This window comes from Pteronotus mesoamericanus, unplaced genomic scaffold, assembly GCF_021234165.1.
Source record: "Pteronotus mesoamericanus isolate MK-2021 breed Mesoamerican mustached bat unplaced genomic scaffold, CSHL_Meso_final contig_42, whole genome shotgun sequence".
NCBI lineage: Eukaryota > Metazoa > Chordata > Mammalia > Chiroptera > Mormoopidae > Pteronotus > Pteronotus mesoamericanus.
Genome location: NW_026555157.1, coordinates 2,669,261 through 2,692,484, shown reverse-complemented (window position 1 = coordinate 2,692,484; position 23,224 = coordinate 2,669,261). Strand labels below are relative to the sequence as shown.

Sequence of the window (23,224 nt, the reverse complement as noted above, 5' to 3'; positions counted from 1 at the left end):
AGGAGGTGTTTCATCTTTTTCTAATTTGTATAGAATTGGTATTTTTTATTCTTTAAATGTTTGGTAGCATTTACCAGTGAAGCCATCTGGGCTCCTAATTTTCTTTGAGAGAAAATTTAGATTTATATATCTAATTTCTTTAACACATATAGGGCTATTCAGGTTTTCAAATTCTCTTGTGTCAGTTTAGGTATGTTGTATTTTTTGAGAAATTTGACCATTTCATATAAGGAGCTGATTTTTTTTACAAAGTTACAAATAGTTTCTATTTACTATTCCTTCAATGACTGTATAATTTGCAGTCATGGTTCCTTTTTCTGTTACTGATACTGGTGATTGGTTTCCTATCTCTGTTTCTTTATTTCTTTCTCTCTCTCTTACTCTTTTTTTTTTTAATTTAACATTTTGAGATAATTGTAGACTCACATACAGTTTTAAGAAATAACACAGAGAGATCCTCTGTAATAGTTACCCAGTTACCCATAATGATAACATTTTCCAAAGCTATGGTAGAATATGACAACCAGGAAATTGATATTGACCCAATCAAGACACAGAACATTTCCATTACCATAATAATTACTCATGTTAACTTTTATGGCTAATTCACTTCCCTCTTGCCCCCACCCCTCTTTACTACTGGCAACCACTAATCTATTTGCCAATTCTATAATTTTGTCACTTAAAAATGTCATATAATTGGAATCATATAATATGTATGATTTTTTTTTTTGAGAGTAGCTTTTTCACTCAGCATAGTTCTCTGGAGATTAATTAAGGTTGTTGCTTTTATCTATAGTTAGTTCCTTTTAATTGTTGAGTAGTATTCTATGGTATAGTTGCAACAAAGTATTTGCATATATGCCTGTTAAAGGATATCTGAGTTATTTCTGGTTTTCAGTTATTATAAATAAAGTTACTGTAGTATCTGGCAAGATGATGGAGGAGTAAGAGAATATATCACATACCACCTCCTAGAACCAGACTGGAAATAAAATTAAAGGGGAGAAAAAATCACCTCAGTTAAACTGAAAGATATATGGAAATGAGACTTTTAACCAAAAATGGCCATAAAAACCACTAGGTGGGTAGGAAGGGCAGGAACATCTTAAAGGGGCAGGCCCTGTACACCTGGGCAGCAGGCCGAGGTGGTGGTGCAGCTGTGGGAGATTCTCCTTGAGAGGAGAGAAGCCAGGACCACAGACCAGGCTCCCAAGCACAGAGAGCCAGGGCCAAGATGGGCCCACCATGTAGCATCCAGAGGGGAAAGGCTGTGGGGGTTTTCTCTGCTGGGGAAAGAAGATGAACACCACTGGAGACAAACCAACCACATTTTTTTCTTTTTTCCTTAAAGGGACAATGCACAAGTTTTATGATTGTGGCTACCCACCTTGGGTCCCAGCAAAAGGAGGACAGTGAGTCATGCGAGGAAAGTCTGGAAGAGGAGGCACTGGGGAGAGTCTTGGGGGAGCAGCTGTGGTATATTCAGGGCCAGGATATATCTGGGGTCCACAGCAGCCATCTTTCTTGAGAAGAACTAGCCCCTCCCAGGGGAAACTAAGTTACCATATCCTGTTGGATACGGCTCCCCCACCCTCTGGAAATCTGCTCACTATACCATCTGAATGAATAAATCACTCCACCCTGCACCTTTTTTGGCTTTTTTTTGAGTTTTTCTCTGTTTTGTTTTGTTTGTTTTTTCCTTATTTTTTCTTCCATCCTCCATCTTAACCCTCGCTGAAGAGACAGCAAATAAACAGATTCAGGGGTTGCCAGAAACTGGCTGTAAGGCACAGCCAATCCATACACTTTCCTGGGAAATAGACTGGTGCTTCCCCCTCATGGGAGAGCCACAGAATCACCCTCCTGGCATCCAGCAGATCTAAAATCTGGGCTCTGGAGACCTACTGGGACCCTGCCCTGCTGAGCACAGGGTAATCCAAGATAGACTCAGACTCGTGGCTATGGGTACAGGGAGCACACTCACCATCTTCCCTGAAGTGTGAAACACACTTCCCATGGGAGTTCCAAGAATCACAGACCCTGTTTCTACCAGAAACCCTCTCAGAAATAAGTGGATCTGCAACTAGTCTGAGATTCACAGCAGGCCAGCAGGCAGAAGGCGATTCTGCAGTGACTTGGGACATTTGTTGACACACCCAAAGACCCAGTGCTGATACAAGCCAGCTTTGCAGGCAGCTTGGCCTACGCTTGGAGCAGCCAAGCCTGGAGCAATCAGCCACAAACTGTGGATCACCTGTAGCTTCAAAAAGACTGCTGAGAGCCAGGTGTGGACAGCACCTGACATTGGCTTATACAAGAGTCAGACATCAGATTGGTATCCAAAGGAGAAACCATCAGGCAAGAACTAAATTCTGCTGAGACAAATCCACTTAGTTCTTTTTTTCACTATTTTTTCTATTTTCCTTTTTCATACTCTTTTATTATTTTTTATCTATTTTTTTCTTTTCTTTTTGGTGCTCTAATTTTTCTTTCATATCTCCTATTTTACTCTTATTTTGATTACTCCATTGTTCCCTTCTTCTCTCCTTTTACTATTTTTGTTGCTTTTTCTATGTTCCTTTTCCCCATTTTCATTTTTCATTCATTATTAGTTTTAGTTCCCTTCCAGTTTCTCTTCTCATAATCAGTTCTCTTTCCTTTGGTCTTCTCATATTCTCTTTCCTTTTTCCCTTCTCTAATATTCCACTTCTTTTTCTGTTTTATTGTTTTCTGCTCTCTTGTCATTGATATTGCTGTTATGATTTAGGGTGTTCCTTGCTTTGGTGTTGTTTTGCTTTATTCTGCCAGCACCTATGCAACAGCATCCAAGGCATGGTACCTGTTTAGCCTATTAGTCAGCAAGCTGGAGGGGAGTTCCCAACGTACAAATGGACCAATAACAAGCAGGACCCAAATACTACAAGAGAGTCAACAAAACCCACAAAAAGGACATCCCTAGAACATCCAGATCAGGAGATCAAAGAGTTTGCACTACTCAGTCCAACAGGAACTCTTAACACATAAGTCCACTCCACAAGACAGAGAGTCAAAGCAGATCAATGTAACATATAGAAAGAAACACAAAGTGACAAGTAAAATGGGGAGACAAAGAAAAAACTCCAAATGAAAGAAAAGAGGAATCTCCAGAAAAAGAGCTAAATGAAATTGAGGCAAGCAATTTATCAGACATAAAGTTTAAAGTAATGGTTATAAGGATGCTCAAGAAACTTAGTGAGAAATACAAGGACTTAGTGGGAGCTACATAGCATAAAAAAGGCTATAGAAAGCCTGAGTAAGAATCAGTTGAAAATGAAGAATGAAGCATCTGAAATGAAGAACACACTGGAAGAAATTAAAAGCAGGATAGACAGAGTATAGAATCAATGAGTTGGAAGACAAGATAAAAAAAAGAAAACACCCAGTAAGAGAGACAAAATAAAAAAAAAAGACTCTAGGAGAATGAGGATAGTTTAAGGGAGCTTTGGGACAACATGAATGTAACAATGCATTATATGGATATTAGGAAAAGAAGAAAGGGAGCAAGGTTTAGAAAACCTGCTTGAAAAAAATTGTAACAGAAAAATCCCCCAACTTGGTGACTGAGAAATTCATGCAAGTTCAGGAAGCACAGAGTCCCAATAAAGATGAGCTTAAAGAGGCCTACGCCAAGTCACATCACAATTAAAATGGCAAGATTTAAAGACAAAAAGAGAACCTGAAAGGTAGCAAGAGAGAAACAGCTAGTTACCTATAAAGGATCCCTGATAAGGCTATCAGCTGAATTCTCAACAGAAACACTACAGGCCAGAAGGGATTGGCATGAAATATTCCAAGTAATGAAAAGTAAGGACCTGCAACCAAGACTACTCTATCCACCAAGGCTCTTATTTAAAAGGAAAGCAACATAAAGAGATTCCCGGATTTTAAAAAAGGGCTAAAGAAATACATTTCCACTAAATCAGCATTGTAAGAGATGCTAAAGGGACTGCTTTAAGAAGAAGAGAAAATAGGGAGGGAGAGGAACACAGGTACAAAGGGGGAAATGGCAGTGAATAATTACCTATCAATAATAACTTTAAATGTTAATTGATTACATACTCCAATCAAAAGATATAGGGTACTTGATTAGATAAGAAAGCATAACCTGCATATGCGCTGTCTACAAGAGACCCACGTTGGAACAAAAAGATTTACACAGGCTGAAAGTGAAGGGATGGAAAAAAATATTCTATGAAAATGGACATGAAAGAAAGCTGGGGTAGCAATACTTATATTAGACAAATAAGACTTCAAATCTAAGACCTTAACAAGAGCCAAAGAAGGTCACTGCATAAAATTTCAGGGAGTAGTCCAACCAGAGGATATAACCTTTGTAAACATCTGCACCCAATATAGGAGCACCTAAATATATAAAGTAAATCTTGTAGGGCTTTATGAAAGAGATCAACAGCAATACAGTAATAATAGGGGATTTTGACACCTCACTGTAAACAGTGGACAGATCTTCCAGACAAAAAAAAATCAACGAGGATATAAGGGGACCAAAGTCATGCTAGATCAAATGGATTTAATGGCTATTTACATAACATTTCACCTAAGAAGCAAAATACACATTCTTCTCAAAGGTACATGGATCATTTTCAAAGATAGACTACGTGATAGGACACAAAATAAGCCGTGGCAAATTCAAGAAAATTAATATCATATCAAGCATCTTTTCAGATCACAATGGCCTTGAAACTAGAAATCAACCTCAAGACAAAAACTCAAAACACTTAGATACATGGAGGCTGAATGACATGTTATTAAATAACAAATGGGTTAACAATGAGATCAAGGAAAAAATCAAAAAGTACCTGGAAACAAATGAAAATGAAAACGCAACATCTCAAAATTTATGGGACACAGTGAAAGCAGTCCTGAGAGGCAAGTTCATTGCATGACTACCTGCCTACATAAGATAGAAAGATCTCTAATAAATAACCTAATTCTATACCTAAAATAAACAGAAGAACAACAAACAAAGAATAGAATGAGTAGAAGGATGGAAATAATCAATATCAGAGCAGAAATAAATGACATAAAGACTAAAAAACAGTTCAAAAGATCAATGAATCCATGAGCTGGTTCTTTGAAAAGATAAACAAAATTGACAAACCTTTAGCCAGGCTCATCAAGAAAAAAAGGGAGAGGACCCAAATAAATAAAATCAGAAGTGAAAAGTAGAGAAGTAACAACTAATACCACAGAAATACAAAAGATTATAAGAAATTACTATTAACAACTATTTGCCAAATAATTTTATAACCTTGGCAAAATGGATAAATTTCTAGAAACATACCATCTTCCAAAACTGAATCAGGAAGAAACACAAAACCTGAATGGACCAATAACAACTAGCAAAATTGAAACAGTAATTTAAAAAAACTCCTGGTGCCAAAAAGCTCTCAAACAAGGGGCTTCCCAAGCAAATTTTACCAAACATTCAATAAGAACTAACTCCTATCCTTCTCAAATTATTCCAAAAAATTCAAGAAGAAGGAAGACTCCCAAACTCTTTTTAACAAGGCCAGCATCATCCTAATCCCAAAACCAGGTAAAGACACAAAAAAGAGAAAATTTCAGGCCAATATCTCTGATGAACATAGATGCTAAAATCCTCAATAAAATATTCACACTCTGGATCCAGCAATACACTGAAAATATCATACACCATGATAAAGTGGGATTTATTCCAGGGATGCAAAGATGGTACAATATATGCAAATCAGTAAATGTGATATATCACATAAATAAAAGACAAAACAAAAATCACATGATCATATCAATAGATGCAGAGAAAGCATTGATAAAATCCAGCACCCATTTATGATAAAAAAAATAACACTCAGCAGAGAGGGAGCACACTTCAACATAATAAAGGCCATATACATAAAACCTACTGCTAACCTCATACTCAATGGGTAAAAACTACAAGTGTTCCCCTTAAGATCAGGAACAAGATTTGCTTTTGCCGCTCTCATTCAATGCAGTATACTGGAAATCTTAGCCACAGCAATCAGACAAGAAGAAGAAATAAAATGCATCCAAATTGGAAAGGAGGAAATACAACTGCCATTATTCATAGATGACATGACAGTGTACAGAGAAAACCCTATAGGCTCCACCAAAACACTACTTGATCTAGTAAGTGAAGTTTGCAAAGTAGGGTGATAAAAAGTCAATATTCAGAAATCTATGGCATTTTTGCACACCAACAATGAACTATCAGGAAGAGAAACTAAGAAAAATCCGATTTACTATGAAAACAACAACAAAAAATAAAGTATCTAGAAATAAATTTAACCAAGGACGTAAAAAACCTGTACTTGGAAAACTATAGAACATTGAAGAGATAAATTTGAGGAAGATACAAATAAATGGAAGCATATTCTGTGATCATGGGTTGGAAGAATTAACATCATTTAAATGCCTATAATACCCACTGCAATTTATAGAGTCAATGCAATTGCTATTAAAATACCAATCATATATTTCACAGGTCTAGAACAAATGTTCCACAAATTTATATAGAACCAAAAGACCACGGTTTGCTTCAGCAATCTTGTGAAAGAAAAACAGAGTTGGAGGGATCACACTACCTTTTAACAAACTATACCACAAGGCCACTGTAGACAAAACAATCTGGTACTGACATAAGAATAGACACATAGATCAATGAAACAGAATAGAGAACCCAGAAATAAACCCATATCTTCATGGTCAATTAATATTTCACATGGGGGGGCATGCACATACAATGGAGTAAACACTGTCTCTTCAATAAATGGTATTGGGAGAACTGGGCTGGTACGTGCAAAAAAAAAAAAAATGAAACTAGAAAACCAGCTTACACCATACACCAGAATAAATTCAAAATGGGCAAAAGACAAATAGAAGTTGTGATAACATAAAAATCCTAACAGAAAACATAAGCAGTAAAATTTCAGATATCTCACATAGCAATATTTTTGTCAACATATCTTCTAAGGCAAGGGAAATAAAGGAAAAAATAAACAAATGGGACTACATCAAAAAGCTTCTACATGGCTAAAGAAACCAGCATCAAAATGGAAAGGAAAATGACTGTATGGGAGTATTTACCAACAATATATCAGGCAAGGGCATAGTCCCCAAAATATGGAAAGAGCTCATACGGCTCAACACCAGGAAGACAAACAACCCAATTAAAAAATGGGGGAAGGACCTGAATAGACACTTCCCCAAGGAGGGCATACAGAGAACCCAGAGACATATAAAAAGATGCTCAATATCACTAGCCATCAGAGAGATTCAAATTAAATCATAGTGAGATATCACCTCACACCTGCCAAAATAGCTATCATTAATATATCAACAAACAAGTGCTGGCAAGGATGTGAAGAAAAGGGAACCCTAGTGCATTGTTGGTAGGAATGCAGACTGGTGCATCTACTGTGGAAAACACTGTGGAGTTTCCTCAAAAAATTAAAAATGGAACCATCTTTTGACCCAGTGATTCCACTGCTGGGAATATACCATAAGAATCCCAAAACACAAATTCAAAAGAATTTATACAGCCCCATGTTTATAGCAGTGTTATTTACCACAGCCAAGATCTGGAAACAGCCTAAGTGCCCATAAGTAGATAAGTGGATATAAAAACCTGTGGTACAGTTACACAATGGAATACTACACAGCAGAAACAAAAAAGAAGGAATTCCTGCTTCTTCCAACAGCATGGGTGGACCTGGAGACTATTATGCTAAGTGAAATAAGTCAGTTGATGAAAGACAAATATCATATGATCTCACTTATAAGAGAAAACGAATGAACAAAAGAAACTAATGAGCAAAATAGAACCAGAGGCATGGAATCATGGAATAGAGAGACAGCTGTAACAGGGGAGGAGAGAGGTGGAAACTGACTGAAAGAATGTGAAGGGCTTAGTGAAAGAACATACATGAAGGACCCATGGACCTGGACAATGGTGTGGGGATTGATTATGGAATTAGGGGGTGGGCTTTGTGGAGGGGGCAAACGGGAGGAAATGGGGCAACTGTAATAGTATAAATAATAAAACATTAAAAACATAGCTACTCTAAAAATTTATATAGGGTTTTGTGTACACCTAAGTTTTATTTCTCTAGGATAAATCCTCAGGAGAACAATTGCTGGGCTGTATGGTTGTTACATGTATAATTTTTAAAAATGTAACTGGCAAATCTTTTTTCAGAGTGACTGATTATTTTTAATAGCAGTGTATGAGTGGTATGCTTTCTCTGCACTCTCAACAGTAATTGGGGTTGTTATTATATTTCTTTGTGGTGTTAATTTGCCTGTCCCTAATAGCTAATGTTGTTGACCATCTTTTAATGCTTATTTATTATTTGCATATCTTTTTTAGTGAGGTGTCTCTTCATGTACTTCATAGATAGACTGTTTTTTCTTTTGTTTTGTAGTTTTAAGAATTCTTTATATATTCTAAATATGAAACTTTGTCAGATGTGAGGTTTGCAAATATTATTTTTAGGGCAAAGCATGTCTTTAATCTTCTTAACTTGGTCTTCTTTAGAGTAAAAAATTTTTCATTTTTATAAAAATATCTTTTTTATGGATTGTGCTTTTGGTGTCAAATCTAAGAACTCTGCCCAATGCTACATTCCACAGATTTTATCCCAATTTTTTTTTCAGTTTTATATTTTATATTTAATTCCGTGGTCCATTTTGAATTAGCTTTTGTGAAAGATGTGATAATTAGGTCAAGGTTAATTTTTTTTTTTTTTTTTTGCCTATGAATGTCTAGTTCTTCAGCGCCATTTGTTAATAAGACTATTCATCACTGAATTGCTTTTGTACCTTTATCAAAAATCAGTTGGGAATTTTTGAGTGGATGTATTTCTAGGTTCTTTATTCTGTTCCATGTGTCTTTCTCTGTGTAAATACTATGCAGTCTCCATTTCTAAAAATGTAATACTATTTTAAAATGCAGTATACTGACCCCTCCAATCTTATTCTTCTTTTCTAAATTTGTTTTTGTTATTGTCATTCTCCTACCTTTTTATTTTCTTGAACAATTGTACAATTGTATTGTGTCTTTAGTTTGTTCCCTTGCACTCATTGCCAGTATATAGAAATACATTTGATTTTTTTATGTTTATATTATATTCTGAGATTTTGATGAACTCACTGATTGGTTCTAGGAGGTTTTTTATTTTTCTTCTGTTTTTTTTCTTGAAAATCTTTGAGATTTTCAATATGGATAATCATACCATCTGCAAATAGAGATTGCTTAATTTCTTTTCAATATTCATACATTTTTTTTCTGTTTGTCTTATAGTAGAGGCTAGGACTTCCATCATGATAGTCAATAAGAGAAAGTGAGAGTAGATATTTTTGCATTGTTCCCAATCTTAGGGAGAAAGTAGTCTTTCACTACTAGTTATAATATTACCTATAGATTTTTTAGATGCTCTTTATTGATAATAAGAGGTTCCCTTCTACTTCTATTTTTTGAGATTTTTATCATGATGGATGTTGAATTCTGTTGAGTGTTCTTTCTATATTAATATAATTCTATACATGTAAACTACATCCTGTTGGTTGATGGTGTTGTTCATTTCTTCCATATCCTTGCTGTATAATTTGTTGAACAAATTACAAGAAATGTGTTAAAGTCTCAAAATAAAATTTGTCTATTTTTTCTTTTAGTTTTTAGTTTTTGCTTCATATAATTTCCCACTCTTGTTTGGAACATATTCATTCAAGATTGTTTATTTTTACCCTCTGCAGTTCAATCTACTATTAGCATATAAACAAAATTCGTTATTTCAGATAAGATATTTTTAAATTATAGAAATTCTCTTTGATTCTTTTTAGTTTCTTTTTTTTCCACAGAAGTATTCCATGTCTACATTTCTTATTCCACCTTTTTTTAAATGTCATTTAACTTGTGAATAGCAGAGACAGGATTAAGTTAATATTTTAAACATTTTATGGTACTGTAGTATCTCTTTAGGAGTATTAATAAGGTAGGTGTAGGGTTCAGCCAAATTTAAGAAAGGAGGGAATGTTACTTTCTTCTGAACTAGTTATTGCTAGTGAGGTCTTTTCGTTAAATGATTTTACAGTGGTTCCTCGGTACTTGGCTTGTTGGTACTTGTTGAGAACTCATCATACCTGGTACTCGTTGCGTTTTGATGAGAAAAAGTGTTTCAGCATTTGATGCTTGCTCTCTACTCTTTGCACTTGCTAGAACTTGTATGAGTCACAATGCCACTCCACAAAAGAAAGTGGTTCATCAATCGTTGCTTGTTTGACACTCATCGGGACAAATTAATAATGAGTACTAAGGTACCACTGTATTTACTAAGGTTTTATTTCAAAAAAAGTCTACATTGCTTCATTATCATCATCATCATCATCATCATCATCACCATCATAGCTCATATTTATTGTACATTTACTATATGTTAAACAACATATTATGTATTTTATATATATTTTCAATTTCTCATAATAACCCTTTGAGATAGTGGCGTGCTAGAGCTGACTCTTACAGTTTATGAGATCTCATTGTTACATTTGCAGGAAGTTTATGAGCTGATTGACGATCTGTTGGTGAGAGTGATCACACAACAGAAATTGGTAAATTCTACATATTAGGGCTCCTCCCACCCCAAGAAAGTTACTTGTTAAACAATTACTAGCAAACTGCCGGTATTATTATTAAGTCTATCTTAGAATGAGGAAACTGACATATGGGATGGGGGTGGGAATTAAATAACTTGCTGCTGGCCACACAGCGAATAGCAGCTAATTAAAAATTTCAGAATCTAGATTCATGTGCAATGTCATTCACTACACCGGTAAGTATGGTAATGACACTGCTTTTGATTATTCAGGCAGATTGAGATAGCTTAAAAAGAAAGAGGAGGCCATGTAATATTATATAATTTTGGTTTAAAAACAGAGTTTGAATATTTAGTTTTTTAATGTTTAGATTATTATTTAATTGGTCATAAAATAATTACCTTGCTGTTACTCCCTTTATTTTTGGAATTTATGCCAAAAATCACAGTGGAAGTATTAGACGCATTATGATGTCTGCATAAAAAAATTTCTTACACAGATCTTACCTTCAGAGGAAGTAGAGGGAGAGTCATGACCATTGTGTTCTGTTAAGGAGAGTTTAGGGGTACTACCTTGGATATAACTTCACTTGACAATTAATATGTTTTGGTTCCTAGCATTATGGAATGTAGACTCATAAAGTTACAAAAGGCAACAGAGCCAATCATAAGTAGGTTTCTGCTTTTTTCTTGAGTAGGCATTAGGAGTAAATAAAAATAAAAACATTTATGGAGTGCATACCCTATATCAAATACTATTTTAAGTAATTTATGTTTTAATTCCTCTAACCTTCATAATAAACTATTTTTAGGTGTGTGAGGAAGGGGTTTGGGGACCCCAAAGCTAGAGTGGGGAAGAAGAAAGTTTCCAGTTGTTCCTTCTCTGCCCAGTCTTGCCATCATGGCTAAGTCACCCCCATAGTCCAAGTAGGGTTGAACTGCTTCACTACAAAAGCATATTTTAATGCAGCAACAATTTTGATTAAATATTTAAAAAATACATGTTTCTTTACTTGCAATTTTTCCCTCTCAGTTCCAAGAGGAAGGTTAGAGTAGGCGAGCAGAAGGGCCATGTTTATATTAGGCACCCCTTTCATTTCACTCCAGACCATAATGAATGCCCAGCGCCAGCTGAACCCATCACCAAGTCGAGACAAAACAGGGCTCAATAATAGAAAGACCAGAAGCCTAAAAGAAAAAACAAATTGTAAAAAAGTTATTCTAGTCATAAAAACTTCTTCCCATTTCATCCTACTCTATTCCTTCTAATCTATTCTTTGTGGAATTGCCAACTCTCAGACAAGTGAGCCTTCTTTCACCCGCTGTTGGCATAGAATCAAAGGAAGACAGAAGGCATTCCATAGAGAGACATGCCAAGAGAGCCATTAAATCTTCTTTTTCTTCCTGCTGAGAAAGTCCACATCACCTTTGTGTGGCATTTCTTTAGGCAAAAAAGAAGTTAGAGACATTTTGTAGATATATATCTTATTCTGGGATCCCAAAGAGAAATAAAAACAAATCTAATGAATAAGAAACAAGGAAAAAAGCTCTCCCTTTCATTTTGGTAGACTTAAATCTTGCTAAATCTGTGCAACTTTGATCAACTCATTTCCATTTCTTCTATTAGTTACATATCATTTCTATATTTTATACTAATTGTATCTGATAATTTGGGACTAATTTTCATTTACTTGGCACTAGCTGACTTGCTGTCGACTCCCAACTGATTTTCCTAGAGGGAAGTATAAAATGTTCACAGTTTGAATGATGGGGATAAAAGAACTGCGAGACTCCAGTTTGGCAGTTTTCCTCTGTCTGTCATCTCCTTTTCACCTACGTGGACAGACTCTTTCCCATCTCTTTACATTGGAAAAGGGACTACAAAAACTATCAGAGCAAAAAAAGCATTTAACAAAGAGGATTTCCTTATGATTTTGAAGAGCTATTTCCAACCATGATTAGCAGAAAATTACTTGTTACACAACATTAAGCAAACAACACAATTTTTTAAAAAATTTATGATAGGTGTTTAACTTCATGAGCCCTCATAGATAAAGAAAAACCACTGGATGAAATGCATCAAATGTTAATAGCAGTTGCCTCTACATAGTAAAGTTGTAAGATATTTTTTTCCTTTTTTCTAATGTTCAAAATTCTTACAGGGGTCTTGCATTGCTTTGAAATGCAATTAAAAGCTAAAAATAACCCACTAAAAACAAACAAACAAAGAAACACCTTAGCACTAATTTGCTGATGATTTCTTGGGATGTTTAAGTATCAAATTTTCATTCTAAGGAATTTGAAACATTTTTATTATTTACAAGATTATCTTCAGTTTTATTCAGTGTCTTATAAATAGAAAACTTTAAATGATATTCTTACCTTAAAACAATAAGTGTGAAGTAGATATTTAATGAGTAGTATATGTCAGCAAATGATATATATAAATAGGTATGTGCAGGAATTAGAAGTCCAATGAAAGTAAACACCATAAGAAAAGCCACAAATGATAGACAATTCCAGAATCTGCATTTTCAGAAAAAACAATAAATAGAGTTAATTATGGTTAATTACCATATTTATTGCAAGGCTCATCTATGAGTAAGGCGTTGTGTTAGGCACTATCAAGAAAGTAAAGATGAATAAAGTATTCATCAACATTCAAGGGGCTTATAATTTATCTAGGGAGAAAGGAGCATTAAAGCAAATAAATAAACAATTCTAAAGCAATTTTAACCAGTTTACTCTGATTGTAAATCAGTGTCTTCCTTTTCAGATTGACTTTGAAAGACAGGTTTAGGTTGCAGTTATGCTATTTTGACAAAACTCTTTCAGACATCACAATTCACACAGCTCAGAAACACTGACTGTGAAATCCTTGTATAAAGAGGAAGAACTAAAATCATTGATCTTGAAAGGGAATACTGAACTGCTAGTCTGACTTACATAGTGAGAGAATTAAGCCTTTGCCTAAAATTTAGAAAGCACTTGGAAGATATGAATGACTCTTTTATTCATATGAATGCCCCTTGTAGATTCTCCATTTGGGATTTGTGAGCATGTGTTTATCCACGTGCTCCGGAGCCCAGGAAAACTCCGTGTCATTCCCAAAGCTCACGTGCTGCATGCAAAGCAGTTGAAAAAGCACACTCAAACCCAATATGGGGCATATTTTCATGTTTGGGTGTTGGGACCAAACAAAGCTACTTAAAACTGATTTCTCATTGTCTTCCTATATAGTTCATGTCTTTGATGTCAACTGTTATAACAAAATTAATTGAAAAGTTTAAAAAGTCAGGTGAATACAATTTTATGAGAGGAAGGTAGCTTGGTTTTATCCACATGCTGTTGAACTCTGTCCCTGAAACCCTGTAAAGAAAACTTTTATCTCTTCTCCAGGAAAAAGCTTTTGCTTAAAAATAAATTTAATACTAAAAGCAAAACTTTTTCTTTTACATTTACAAGAAATCTCTGCTTCTGAACTATATCTAAGGGGTAAAAATACCTAGGCATTATCAGAGAAAAATTCAATATGAAGCATTCTAGCCGAGAAAATATTAAGGTAAATCATTCAAAATATTTTTTCTATGATTGAATTTAGTCTGATGACTCTATGATCCATATCTTGTATATGTGTGGCCATAATTTAAATTCTGTTATTCTCTGGATTTAAATATTGCATCCAACATTAACTTGGAGGGAAACAGACTAAGATACACTTTATGACAACTGTATAATTTTTCTATTTTTTATTCTTCTTTTGACTTTCCTATCAAAAGCAATCTAATTGTTGCACAATAAACATAAGCATCTCCCCACACACACACAAAAAATTTCTCAAAGCATTTTATCCACCTAACCATACAATTAAAGAAATCACTTGTAAACATCGAGTAGGTTGATTCAGCCAAGGAATCGGTGAATATGAGTCAGCATCATACTTTACTACTCATTTGACAATTACATGATTTAAAAATTAACCTTAACATTGTGGAAAAATATCACCAAAAACCAAAAATTACTCATTAATTAGCCTAAAGTATGATCAAATTAATTAATCCATAAGTCTTGAGAAGCTGTCAAGACCTTTCATGTATGGTAGAAATTAATGAGAGAAACCTGATGAGGAAGAAACCAGATTTTCTAAGGAATCAGTCTCTGTCAGATTCATAGTGGTGTGAGCCAAACAACCAAGGTCTAAACCCATCTAATAGACGTGTGCATGTGTGGATATATAATAAGTCAAGGAACACCAAAAAAGAGCTTCTAAATATTTTTAAAATCCCTTTCTTTCATTTTATAATCATGAGTTATGCTAATAAACCTAGATCTTTTATGGCAACAGAAGGCGACAACTTTGTCTGTATGTAAGTTTCACCTGGGGAAAGTTTTTAAATATTGGAAGTCCTATACTCTTTTCCTCATAGATTTTGACTCTGTTGATCTGCATCCACATTATTTTTATTGCCCATTGTTGTACCACTGCTAGCTTAGAAGAATGATAAGAACTTATGGAATGGATATTTTAGGGATGCCAATTTGCCTTGAATAAAAGATTATACAAGATTGCAAGGAAGTAGTTCCTACTTGCAGAATTCCTTTCTAACAAGGTAATGTCTGAATAGAAGTATGAAAGAAATGATACAGCTACTTCACCCATATGTAAGGGAAGTATGCCAGTATGTAGGCACATTTCAAGACCAGACACAGAAGGACACAAGCTCAAGTAGGAGCATGTCTGGCATGTCTGAGAAACAGCAAGGTGATCAGTGTGGCTAGAACAAGCTAGGTAAGGATGAAAGTGGTAGAAATGGATCTCAGAAATAATGGAGGGACATATCATAGGACTTTGCTTCCCATTAAAACAACTTTGACTTGCAGTCAAATGAGATGAGAAATGAGATGATTTTAAACAAAAGAAGTGATCTGAGAAAGGAGGAAGTGAGGCGGATAAGGATCAGTATAAGATCATAGGATCACTGCATTATTGCCTCAGTATGTTTGTGGAATTGTTACAAGTGGGGTCCTGGTGGGTGAAAGCTGAAAAGATGAGAGATGGTGCACCTCTGCTCTTAAAAAGTAGTATGGGTCTGCTGTAGTTTATTGTGGGGTGTAATCAGGTTTATCATTATTATCTCGGGTTTCAACTATTTTGGAGAGTAGAAGCTGGTACGTATCTTATTTTAGATACTAAGATTCTTGAAATTGAGATTATGAAGTGGTTATTTGTATGACCATATAAGTGGGCGACTGAAGCAGGATAGTGGATGTGCTCACAGGAGAAGAGGAGGTCCAAGAAATGAAAGGTGAGGGAGTAGAAGGATCAACTGTGTGGCTGTTGAATGACATCACTAAGAATGCTGATAAAGTAATGTTGGAGGGCAGTCACAGTGTCGAGGAGATGTGAGGGTCTTCATAGGGGTCTAGGGTAACTACAACCAAGAAGGTGGCAGGCGGTATAATTGCATGTCATGAGCTTCAAAATTAGGTGCTTAGGGAGAGGAAGGAGAAACAATGATATCTCAATGACAGAAGTACAGAACCTATCTCAACTCTAGGCTTAGTAGTACCAGGGAAGCAGGTGAGAAAGATACAATGACTTCTAAGGAATGCAAGGGAACTAATACCTTCAAGAGAGATCTCTCTCTCTTTCAGTTAGAGCAAGAAGGTGAAGGTGTAACAGTGATTGAAATAAACATAATATACTAATCAGGTGGTAATTATAGAAGAGGCTGTACTAACAAAATGATAGAAAAAACTCACATACTGTCAGTTTCTTTGTAAGCATATTGCAGGCACCAGCAGTTCCAGTTCCTGCTCATACAAGAAACAGCCATGACTATGACTTCTGGTGACACAGGTCTCTCAACTGCAGGAATTTGGTTGGCACTGACCAGCTCCAGGATGATGGCATTAATGTTCCATATGTGGACCAGCAAGGACACTGCCTGCATGTTCACAGCCTCTCCCCCGATCTCTTTGTTCTCCTTGTCCCTCTCCCTCCTTATAAAAGCCCCTGCCTGCACTGAGATGTGGAGATGGGTTTTGAGATGAGAGTCCCCCATCTTCCAGGTAGTCAGCCCATGAATAAAACCACTTCCCTTCACATCAGCTCCTGCCTTTCTAGTACTGGCTTTTGAAGTGGGCAGCAGGACCTGTGTTCAGTTACAAAGGAAACCTTCGGAATCACTTCCCATAGATACAGCTGAATATTAGTGTAACATTTTAAATTATTTCTACAGCTGTGGCCCAGTTAGTTCTCCATAGTTGCTAGTATAACTGGCTTGCTTTGTATTTGACGTGAAATTTAGTGAAGTGCTCCACATACCTATAAGATCTTACACTTTTAAGCTTCTGGCTTCTGAATTTATTCTATCTCCTATAACATTCTTCCAAACTCCAAAAATCATTGATTATGTTCAGGGCCTCTGTTAAAACATATGTTGTCATTGTGTTATTTGGGCCAAGTTGGAGCACTACAAGAAAAAGCACCCTTATTTTAGGATGACACAGATTACATACATCCCTCAGTTTGGTGTCCTTGAGCACATTGGTACATTTCTACTAAAGGTAAGTCTTGCTTTTAGTTTAACAATAACAAGACTTACATTCAGTTTGGCCATACTTTCTTTTACAATACTGCCAATTCTCTCCAAACACTGTAGCTTGACCTTTTAGTTCGCTTTGCATGGTATCTCCTTATGGTCTTAAAATATTGGCCTTCCATTTTAGTATCAGTGCCATGCTGAGCTCTATTAGAGCCTGAATCAAAAGGGCTATCAGTAATATTGATTTTATCTTTATTTAAATTTTTTATATTTTCAGCATGGGTTTTTTTTTGCATTACTTTCCTCCAAAATATTGCAATTGAAACATTATTTATCTTGATCATTAAGTTTTTTGGCGCCCTCTAAAATTATATGCCTGAAGTGAGTGCCTCACTTGCCTTACCTTAATCCTTGCCTTGCCCAGTGAATTAGACTTGAAATTACTGAGTATATGGTGAGGGAATTTATGATGGAATAGAGCCAATGTGAACTCAAGGTGAACTTACAAATTTTGCCTACAGTTAGAAGAGTAGAAGACACAGGCAACAGAATTTTTAGGAAGAGTTTTTAGTTAGGTAGTTTAATCAGTATTTTACTCTGACCATGTAGATGTAGATGTAGTTACTACTACAGTATTGTGGCTTCTAATACATGAAATAAAATGAAAATATGCCAGCAACTCACTCTACAAGTAGTGCTTCAACGCCTGGTTTAAAACTTGTAGAATTTAAAAAAAGTCCCATAATAGCCAGAGTAAAGATTCCAGACATTCCAACTAGTTCACCTATTTTTAAAAAGAAATAAAGTTTTAATTTTAGCAGAGATGAAGACATCTTGATAGTACAGAGAGACTACCCAACTTGGTTTCAACTGGACAATAATGCAAATTACTACCACCACCCATCATCCTTCTTCCTCCTCAGACACACCCACTTGTATAGTAAAGTTATACATGACGTCCTTACATTGTTTTGGCTCCAGATTGTAGACAACAATATGGAGCTCACAAAACTCTTCATGGGCCTTAGTAATGCTAAAGCATCCTCTATAGGTCTAGTTTTTTCAGAGGGGCTCTGGTTGAATGAAAAGGAAGTGAGCTGCTAAGTTCTTGATAGACTAGCCTGCTTCATATGCTTTCTTCTTGGGAAAGTAGGAGATACAAATGGTTTGACTCTGACAGGTCTAAGGGAGTTGTGTTAGTAGGAACCCACTGTAAATCTACTTCCCCAGTTTAATTTTGTTTTGGTGCACGTACTATGGGGGACTGAAAAGCCTAAAGTACTGTGGCATAATCTTATATATCCATAGAGATAGGTAGAATATCTCATAGAACTGTGAACTACACAATATTACTCTGTGAGCTCTCCTTGACCCCATCTTCAGTAGAATTTGCTAAGAACCATAAATCTGGTATACTTAAGAGGAGGTGGCAGAGATCACAAGGAAGGGAACTCCAGATATTTTTAGAAATCATAGAGAGATCTTGGGGGTTTTATAGGCTATGTAATTGGGGGTTTAATATAATTGGATCAAGGTCTTTGAGGTGAATGGAGTACCCAGTGAACACTCATGGTGGCATACATCCAAAACATACATTTACTCAAAGTAACAAAATATTACAATGGGATTATACAGTAATACAGCTCTGTAACGAGCTTCTTCTTTTAACTTAATGTTTAGTAGACATTGTTCTAGTTAATAAAAGTAACAATTTTTAACACTGAAGAATACTGTGGCTGTGCCACTTTTATCATACTGCCATATTTATCACATTTCCTTATGCGTGCCTACAGTTTCTTTGGTTTACTTTGTATTCCTTTGTTATGACAGTTGTATTTTAATTTCTGTAGCTTATTAAATGTTAAATTCCTATGTAGTAGGGAAAGTTCTCCACTTAACAAAGTTGTTTTGCCAATTCTTACAATTAATATTTCCAGATAAACTTTTTAAATTGTTTTGTAAAGTTTCAAAACAAAAACTATTTTTGTCATTGTTTGGTGCAGATCCTGATGCATTTCAGTTTTATTAGCTCAGTATTACTGTTAATTTTAGAGATGGAAAATTAAAAATTTTATATTCTTTATTTTAGTTCTGACTAGAAATGGCATGTAAGCCAAAAACTAACAGTCATAAAAGAAGCAGGAAATGTGGACATAGGTGCTTTAAGTTAATTGAGTCTTGGACTAGTCATCGTAACGTTAGGTAACAGTAAAATTTGGAAAATATTTATGATAACTACCTTGAAGATACTAAAAACATAAACATTAAGCCAGAACAAAGTGAAAGTCCTTTTAATTTTAGATTTATATTCACTCTGTATCTTGTTTTCATAAACTTTTGTTCTATAAATTTTCTTTCTAAAATATTTTTTGAGATATTTTGACTCAATGTTTATTATATCCTTGGGTGTAACTCCTAATATCGAGGTTATGTTTGCTTACTAAATGATGTTAGGGAAAACTGTATTTGCTGGAATATATTTTTCTAGGAATTATGTGAACACAATTAAGGTAGTATATGATAAAGTACTTGTACTAACCGATCATTTCCTGTCTATTCAATTATTAACTTGATCCTGCAACTTCAGTAGATTACAATCGGCTCTAAATCACTGATTAATTAGGAAACATCAAGGTCCTACATTATGCCTTGTTTCCCTCAGACATGAAAATAATGAATCCTGTTATGTTAGCACTTGTTAAGAGAGGCTTTTATTCTGTCACAATTTATTCAAATTTTGTACCTCTCAGTAAAATTTTTTAATTTTCTGTTTAGGTACAAACTTCTTGATAAGTTTTATTCTACAATATTTTATAACTTTTTGCCAATGTTAAAGGGAGTCAAATTTTTATTATATTTTTTAAATAGTTACTGCTGACTTATAAGGATACCACTGATTTTTTTTTGTATATTAACTTTATATCAAGCTATTAAACAGCATTGCTGGCTGAGTTTATTAATTCTCTTGAGATTTCTATGTAATCTAAAATGTGACTAATGTAACATTTCTCTTTCAAAACAGGTATAAACTTTGCTTTTTTTTTTGTTTTTATTGTACTAGCTAGAACTTCTAGAACTACTTTAAATCTGGGATATGAGAATAAGCAACATTGTCTTACTCTTAACTGTAATGAAAATACATAGCATAAGTTGTTAACTAGGTATTATCACATATGCCAACTTCAAATCCTTTGTAGAGCTGCCTGAAGAGCTGGGTTGAACATGATTCTGAGGCCTTATCAGGAAATAGTGATATGACCAATTATCAATTACCTACCATACTTCCATGAGAAGAGAGCAGTGGTAAATGGATTAATAACAGATTTTCTAGTATGTAGCATTACTTGATCTGTAACTTCTATTTTCTTTTCTTTTTATCTTAGAGTTATCAAGAAAAGTACATTTAATTTCAGGCAGTTCAAATGATTACTTTTTCGAGCCTTCCTTTTGTAGTTAGTATTTATTTGCATTGCAGTTGAGCAACATTGAAAATCTTATTGAAATGTTCTTGTAGTATAATTTATTTCTGTAAGTGGTCTACAGATATATGTCAGGGATATGCATTATGTTTTAGAAAAGTAAACTCTTTACGTATTTTATAAACTACACACTTAAGTTTTTATTTGAATCTTTTCATAGCATAATAATTTTTGTACAATTGGTTATGAAATTATCTGGGAAAGTACTGCCAAAATATCTCCTAATTATGATTTTGTCAAATTCTTTTGTCTTTAATAATGATATTTCCTTTATATGTTTTGGCATAGTTTTCTGTTACAAATATTTCTGCTACAAATATTTTACCTCTTTAGATTGTTTATTCTAACATAAAGATTATTTTTAGAATGGTTAAAATTTTTTAAGCTACCATATTTTGCCATGTATAATGCATACCTTTTTGCCCAAATTTTTGAGGGAGAAATAAGGGTGCGTGTTATACATGGGTAGTACCTGAAATACCTTGTATCTGTTTCTTGTGTTTTGTAATTATTTGTTACATAAAATGTCTTGTACGATAATATGTTTAAAAATAAATGATAAAATTCCTTTATAATACAAAAAAGAAGTATCTAAATATAAAAAATAAAAAATTGAATTAAAAAATTAAAACGAAAGTGTGTTTTTCCTGAAATTTTGGGCCAAACATGTGGGTGCGCATTATACACGGCAAAATACATAACTTTTGCTGGGTACTTTATTTCCAATTTTTACCTTTGATATCTTTATTTTGAATGTTTTCTATGTCATTTAATTTTAGGAATAAACCCCTCACTTACAAATAAAAAAGACAAGGTACAGAACTGAAAAGCTGAGACTTATATGATTGATATCATCACCAAAGACAGTAGACATCCACAACTGAATCAGTTTTGAACTTAGAATTCCAAACAAGAAACTTGCTACATAATATGAAAATATTTGGTCCATGATGTTATGTGCTGCAAAAAGGGAGAGAAAATAAAAAATAATTAATAGAACTTAATTTTAAGTGATGCTCTGAGTCAACTTTTCTTTTGTTATCTTTTAAAAAAATAGCCAATTCATATTCTTTAGGGTAGGTGTAAGGTGTTTTCTTATTCCTAAAATAAAATTTTCTTTTCAAAGTCCACTGTTGGTGGGAATATAGACTGGTGCAGCCACTGTGGAAAACAGTTTGGAATTTCCTCAAAAACCTAAAAATGAAACTGCCTTTTGACCCAGTAATTCCACTGCTGGGATTATACCCTAAGAATCCCAAAACAAGAATTCAAAAGAACCTATGCACCCCAATGTTCAAAGCAGCACAATTTACAATAGCCACATGCTGGAAACAACCTAAGTGTCCATCAGTAAATGAGTGGATCAAAAAACTATGGTACATTTACACAGTGGAATACTATGCAGCAGAGAGAAAGAAAGAGCTCCTACCCTTCATGACAGCATGGATAGAACTGGAGAGCATTATGCTAAGTGCAATAAGCCAGGTGGTGAAAGACAAATACCATATGATCTCACCTGTAAGTGGAACCTAATCAACAAAACAAACAAGCAAGGAAAATATAACCAGCAACATTGAAAGAAAAAAGAAACTGACAGTAGCATGGGGGAAGGAGAGAGGGGGTAATGGGGACAAGAAGGGGAAGAGTCAAATCAAGGAACAGGTATAAAGGACCCATGGACAAAGCCCAAGTGGGGAAGGATTGAGGGTGGGAGGTGGGGGTGGGTGGGGCAGGGGAAAGTGGTGGTGGGAGAATGGAGACAAATGTATTTGAACAATAAAAATTTTTTTAAAAATAGAAATCGAAAAAAATTCATGAGAAAAAATTTAGCTAGGATCTAAAACCATATGGTATAGTCATTAGAAAGGGAATAAAAGTTTTCTATTTGTATTTGCAATTAGTTTTATGCTAAAATATGAATGGATCATTTAAATATTTAAACTCCTATGTGACTGCTCTTTAGTTATCTGCTCATTATTATATTTGAATAGTCCTTTTAAGATTCAAGGAAACTATTTTCCTTTATTTTATTCTCCACACAATTCAGAATTCCCCCTATCCAATGCAAAAAAAACCTGGGCTCTGTATTGATAGAAGAGTAATCAATGCTGTAAATTTTAGCAGCCAAAATATGAATTTGAACTTGGGAGTTGGTTAGTTCTATACATTCTTCCAATTTTAGGATTTCTGATTTCTATTATTGAATGCAAGACCCACAGGACCATGTCCCCTCTCCTTTTTCCTTTGTCCTAAGAATATATCTGCCACATCTCAAGTTAGCCATAGAGCTTCATTTTTCTACCCTTACCCGTTTTCAATGTATGTCTCTCTAGAATTTATGTGTCTTAGTCCCATTACCCCATAAACTTTCTTCTACCTCTATTATTCCATATTTATGTACTGAAAAACTATCTTTCATGTTATTAAAATTTTCTTTAGAGTTTTCAGTTTCTTCATCATAAAAAAAACCACATAGTTTTCCCCAGAATCTCCACACTCTTCACAGTTGCCTCCATTGGTAGTATATATTTCGGGTCTTGTAGTC

At 34.7% G+C, this 23,224-nt stretch overlaps 1 protein-coding gene across 1 annotated transcript in view; it reads right to left on the bottom strand.

Moving 5' to 3' along the window:
- SLC9C1 (solute carrier family 9 member C1) overlaps window positions 1-23,224 on the bottom strand; it is a 111,655-nt gene that overhangs the window by 65,460 nt on the left and 22,971 nt on the right. Inside the window, exons 7-10 of the mRNA XM_054577257.1 lie at window positions 21,478-21,639; window positions 17,885-17,984; window positions 13,035-13,178; window positions 11,666-11,840 (exon numbers count right to left, since the gene is read on the bottom strand). Coding sequence (XP_054433232.1) covers window positions 11,666-11,840; window positions 13,035-13,178; window positions 17,885-17,984; window positions 21,478-21,639 — 581 coding nt within the window. The remainder of the gene's footprint in view (window positions 1-11,665; window positions 11,841-13,034; window positions 13,179-17,884; window positions 17,985-21,477; window positions 21,640-23,224) is intronic.